Source organism: Sinocyclocheilus grahami, unplaced genomic scaffold (genome assembly GCF_001515645.1).
Source record: "Sinocyclocheilus grahami isolate Dianchi unplaced genomic scaffold, SAMN03320097.WGS_v1.1 scaffold709.1, whole genome shotgun sequence".
Lineage (NCBI taxonomy): Eukaryota > Metazoa > Chordata > Actinopteri > Cypriniformes > Cyprinidae > Sinocyclocheilus > Sinocyclocheilus grahami.
The window spans coordinates 194677-200745 of NW_015505888.1; the positions used below are offsets into that span (position 1 = coordinate 194677).

Sequence of the window (6069 nt, forward strand, 5' to 3'; positions counted from 1 at the left end):
AACTTCATTTGGACAATTTTAAAGATGATTTTCTCAATATTTAGATTTTTTTGCACCCTCAGATTCCAGATTTTCAAATAGTTTTATCTCGGCCAAATATTGTCCTATCCTAACAAACCATACATCAATATTATTCAGCTTTCAGATGATATATAAATCTCAATTTCAAAAAATTGACCCTTATGACTGGTTCTGTGGTCCAGGGTCACATATTATAAAAACAAAAACGTTTATTTTGGATGTGATTAATCACGATTAATCGTTTGACAGCGCTAGTATCTACTGTTTGAATTTCCTGAAAAAATGGACAATTTGAAAGATGAGACTTTGTTTGATTGATTGGCCGGCCGATTTTTGCAATTTTTAAATTAATCGGCATCGGCCGATTGTGCTGCAAATTATATTTATAGGCAGGAGCATCTGCAGACAGCTAAGTGTTGTTGCGGAACACCGGAGAATCTCTCTCTGGCTGCGTGAGACGGAGCAGCTCACACTCTGTCTCACCTCACTCTTCTTGTTCACACACAGCTTCAGCTAATGATGGCAGGGCAAAACAGACCATTTCGAAAGCGCAATTACGTTACCCTACCCAAGTAGAATTGATGTCGGAACGTTATCATATTCATAAGTGCAAGTCATTTGCATGTAAAAGTAGAAACATATGCAATTCAGACGAATCTTCTGGGCTGATTATAACGTGCACGTTAACTTTCCTCATGAAATGTGTGTGTAGGTCCGACAATAGCCTCCACGATGTCATCGCTTGTGGCCAGTGCACTCTTAAGCAGTTATGAGCAGCAGGCTGTGTAGTATGTGTGAACTCTTTTATTTTCATCACTTGGCCATTTGACTTACAGCAGTGTCCAGTGTTTCCCATACATTGAGTTATTACTTTGTTGAATAAACTGTTCACTGCACGTTTCAAAATTAAAATGCAGCGCTGGTGTTTCTATATGAATGTATCTTTGAAAAGAACCGACTGACTTCAGAAAAGCTTCGGTGTCATTTTCATTTCGTCTTTCCTGTAATGCCTGATAAAGTAGCGTTTGTGAGTGCAGTGCTTATTTGATTACAGCCGTTACCAGGGACACCGTTATATCTCCCGCTCCAACAGCGCCTCCTGCTGGCAGAGAATGAATTTGCATTTGTAAGTCTGTGGGAAACACTGGTGTCTGTCAGCAAACATAAACAAAAAGCATGCTTCAGAACTGATTTGAGAAGGTGCTTAAGTTTTGAACCATTTATTATTACGCTGAATTAGGCTACTACTATTATTACTATCTTGTACCCAGCAATAATTATTTACTCAAACTCACTTTTATGAGACGAAAAAAAAGAAAATCGGCATCATATAGCGGCCATCAGCTGCCCTGATTTCTAAATATCGGCATCGGCCAGTGAAAAAACCCATATCGGTCGACCTCTACTTTGTTTCTTATCAAAAGTAACAATATATAAAACTGGAAGTTTCCAATGAAGTTCCACTGGTGCAGTGGTTAAAACAATGCGGTACATGCATACTGAACCGAAAGACCCATACCGAATATTATCAGTGCAAATCCGTGTACTGTTACACTGCTAGTAGCAGTCAGGAACTGCCTAAGAAAGCAAAGATCCAGACACTCACACTGCGGTACATGCGGGTGGGGTGCGGCAGCACCAGGCGATGAACCGACTGGCTGGTGACGATCAGAATAATGACGTTGTTAAGGGTCTCTTGTATGCAAACTCCTCCGGGCAGCAAGAGGCAGTTTGGGATATGCAGACGAACAGCATTATTCAGAAGATTAGTGTCCAGCGACTGCTCGACAAACTGAACCGTGTCACCTGAGGTGGACCTAGAAGATAAGAGACATACTAAAGTCAACATACTTAATATCAAACAAAAAGAGGAAGCCAGTGATTTCTGGAATACATGAAACATGTTTAAAGAATAAATAACTTCATATTAATCAACTTTCACCAATTTATTCAGAACACACCATTATGTTAGAGAAACATTACATCGGGACAAACATGCATACTGTATAAGATTACAATTGTGACTGCAGTGATTATAAAGGGGTGACATGACATGAGAAATCAAACATGCCTCAATCTTTTGGCATATAAGAGGCCTTTGTACCATTAAAACATCCTGCAAGTTTCATAGCTTAAAAACAAATTTTTTGCAGATATCTGATATTTTTCAACTAATTTTGGCAGATAACCAATGCCGATATATTTCCTTTTGTTTGGAAACAACACCAAAGTTTGTCCTGTGCAGAGATTATAAACAAATTATTTTTATTTTTGGTTAGTTTCTAACAAATAAATAAATGTTCATATTAACAAAAATAAAGAAGTTCCTAATTAATAAGAGTCTATAACTATAAATCAATTGCTGCCTAGGGTTGTGACGGTGAGGAAATTTTCCCACCGGTTAATCGACGTGTGACAACACCGGTAATACCGGTATCACCGCGGGGGTGGGGGCATTCCCTCTTTTCCTACGCTTTTAAATGGCTTGTAAAAGCAGCGTGCGCATTTTACTTTCACTTTTGAATTACCAGCAGTTCGGCGTCAATTGCTTGAATGCAACAACTTTAGCCTATATATAGCCTATATATAAAACATAGAACTTTTATTAACAAAACAAATACACCATGCTATAGGGCAGACTATGCCTAACATAAAATAACAAATACCTTACATAAAGTTTAATAGGTATACAAAACTGTAAATAAGTAAACATGTATAATATATAACCAAATAAATAAGAAACGTAGAACGTTTATTAGCAAAACGAATGTCAAATAAAATAAATAAATCACAGTTTAAATAAAGCAAAAATCAGCAAACAATGTGGAACCAATTAAATAAGAAACTAATGTTTTAAAAAAACTTCCAAAATCACCTTAGATAAACAGCAAAAGTCAACAGGTTTTTCAAAATCCAAAATATTGCCAAACAGGCGCTTTTGCATCTCGTTTCGAAACTAAATCCTCCGTGATCGTCTCGTCTGTCTCGCCTCACTCTTCTCGGCTGTCTCGCCTCACTCTTCTCGGCTGTCTCGCCTCACTCTTCTCGGCTGTCTCGCCTCACTCTTCTCGGCTGTCTCGCCTCACTCTTCTCGGCTGTCTCGCCTCACTCTTCTCGGCTGTCTCGCCTCACTCTTCTCGGCTGTCTCGCCTCACTCTTCTCGGCTGTCTCGCCTCACTCTTCTCGGCTGTCTCGCCTCCCTCTTCTCGGCTGTCTCGCCTCCCTCTTCTTGTCAGTCAGCTCAACTCACTCTCCTCACTGGAGAAATTAAATCTGATCTGTGATGTGACTGTCGTTCGGCACGCTGCATTGAGCAGCCGTGTTCAGTTTTTAATTGTAGTGTCTGTTCTTTTACTGAACTAAATGATTTTTATTTCTATAAAAAATCTAAACGACGGTGGGGGTCGGTGGGCAAGTGACGTAACTGGTGTTGCAGCTTAATCACCGTCAGCACCATCTATCACGGCAAGCCTATTGCTGCCTTTTTTCAGACAGATGCAGTGGTACCATTTAGAGATGCAACGATACCATTTTTTCAGAACCAATCCGATCCGATAGCAGCAGTTTGTTTTTAAATCAATGTAGAATTTTTATACTTCTGTGTGTTGACCTGATCATCACTCTTGTGTGTGTTAAACACAATCTGCTAAATATAGACAACTTCATATTAATGAAAAATAACAAATGAAAAAATAGATAATCATAATCTATGTCAAAAAATACTATTATAAACTAGGTTAGTGGATAATTCAGCAGCAAAAGTTATTCTAGAAAAATCATGGGTGCACAATAATTTTATAAAAACATTAAACTGAACTAAACATTTAGTGAAACAACATTATATAGTGGGGAACAAATAAAAGTTAAGTGTAGGACTAAATTTGGTAAAATGCTACACATTGCTCTTTGTATTGTTATAAAATACATTCATGAAAAACAAGTAGCCTAAATATATATACATATACACACATACTGTATATATATATATATATATATATATATAGCTGACTAAATACTTTTTTTCCCCACTGTATATAAACACACAACATATGATAGATAGAACAGAACAAAAAAAACTATTAATAATCTTTCATTGCGCAAAATTATAATACGAAAAGGTATGGTTCCAATACAGAGTGGCACAAAGCACTTATGCGCATCCCGTGCGCAGAATGATGCGCTTGAAGCAACACGGATCCACAGCACGCAGCGCTCTGCATAGAAAAGTGAAGAGACATTGCTGCGTAGTGTATTATATCTGTGCAATATTTTATTGAGCCTTTTCCTTTAACAGTTTTAAATCTCAGTTATTGTGTGCTCTTGAAGAGAGTTTCATCGTTTTGACTGTAGTAACCGACAATAACACAGCATAGTATACGCACAATATCGTATTTGGATCGGTCTCGTCTGACCGATACCCGATCCGGCAGAAAATGTCAGTATCGGAGCCGATACCGATACGGAGTATCAGATCGATGCATCCCTAGTAACATTTAGCTGGTCTAAAGCAAAGTTGTTGTAAAAATTCTGAAAATGTTTTAGAGCTCCTTGTGTTTAAGTTTTCATAATCCATTTGAGAAAAAAAAACAAAAACTATTACACATTAATGAATAAATCTGTATATATAAAATTAAAGTTGTAAAAATTCTGAAAATGTTTTAGAGCTCCTTGTGTTTAAGTTTTCATAATCCATTTGAGAAAAAAAAAAAAAAACTATTACACATTAATGAATAAATCTGTATATATAAAATTATTTAATTTACAAGTGTCATTGTCACAAGGTAAGCTTGGTGACAGACAAGAAATTACCTGTACTTGATACACATGCACACATCATTACTTGACTACGCCGTCATTTACCATCTTTTAAATCATCGCGGTGTTGTGTAATTGTTCTGCCTGTTTCAAATGAGTTTGATCCGATGTTGTTTTTTTTTGTTGGCCAACATTTTGTTCAATCAGTTATTCTTTTTAAAGAATGTCACAACACAGTTTAATTTCAGTCAGAATTACCTTTATTTCAGGTGAAAATTTCCCCCAAACCTTTTGTTTTGTACAGTTTTTGTTTGTAGTCCAGTATGTGTCCAAGGAATTTTTCCCCACCTCGCGGTAATAAACCACGTTTTTGGAATTCACTAAACCTCTGACCAGCTTGATTGTAATTATTTCCTCTGACCACTGGGCCATCTCTTAGTCATGTTTGATTTTTATTCATGTAAGCTATAGATTCTGACCTTTAAATAAAAATATACTCGTGATTTTATGACATCATTTACTGCTTTATTTAATCAGAAACACAATCTTAATGTTATTTGTGTATAATTTTACTTTCATTTTATTACTAATAGCCCAACAGCACCCCCTAGACCAAACGTGTCATTCTGTATCTGCATTCTCAAATTAAATGCTGCGATCAAAAACAGTGAATCTAATCACTTTTCATGAAAATGTTTGCTTAAAGGGGTCCTATTATGCTCTTTTACAAAGTCTTGATTTTGTTTTGGGGGTGTACTAGAACATGCTCTCATGCTTGGTGGTTCGAAAAACGCATTATTTTTCACATAATTTACATTATTAAAATACCTTTCTCCCCAGGCTGGCACAAACGGCTCGATTAGTTCCAGCTTTGATGAAGGTCCGCCTTCCGAAAAACAAAATGTGTTGTGATTGGTTAGCTGTCCCAGTGCGTTGTGATTGGTGAACAGCTTAGACCGTGTTTCAGTACTGCCACGCCCCTTGCTCTGTCTTTCAACAAAAGCTTTTGGCGAATCCGGCACTACTCACTCGTGATGTGGAAGCTGTCCTCAGTAAAATGCGCAGCACACAATAGCAAATTGGGGTTATAATGCTCAGGAACAGAGTTAAAAAAATAAATTGCAACCACTGTTTCCTGACATCACCCGCTTTCGGAAGCCCAAACAAAGACGTTTGAGCAAAGAGGTGATAAAAAAAACAGAGGTCGCGCAGCGTCGTGCCACGTCTTTAAAATTCAAATACATTATTTTCTATGAGTGTAGGCACACCGGCGGCGCCCAGCTACGTGTTGTT

At 37.5% G+C, this 6069-nt stretch overlaps 1 protein-coding gene across 1 annotated transcript in view; it reads right to left on the reverse strand.

The window, feature by feature from the left end:
* nup160 (nucleoporin 160) overlaps nucleotides 1-6069 on the reverse strand; it is an 89455-nt gene that overhangs the window by 80757 nt on the left and 2629 nt on the right. The window contains exon 3 of the mRNA XM_016244124.1: nucleotides 1628-1838. Within this exon, the coding sequence (XP_016099610.1) occupies nucleotides 1628-1838 (211 nt within the window). The remainder of the gene's footprint in view (nucleotides 1-1627; nucleotides 1839-6069) is intronic.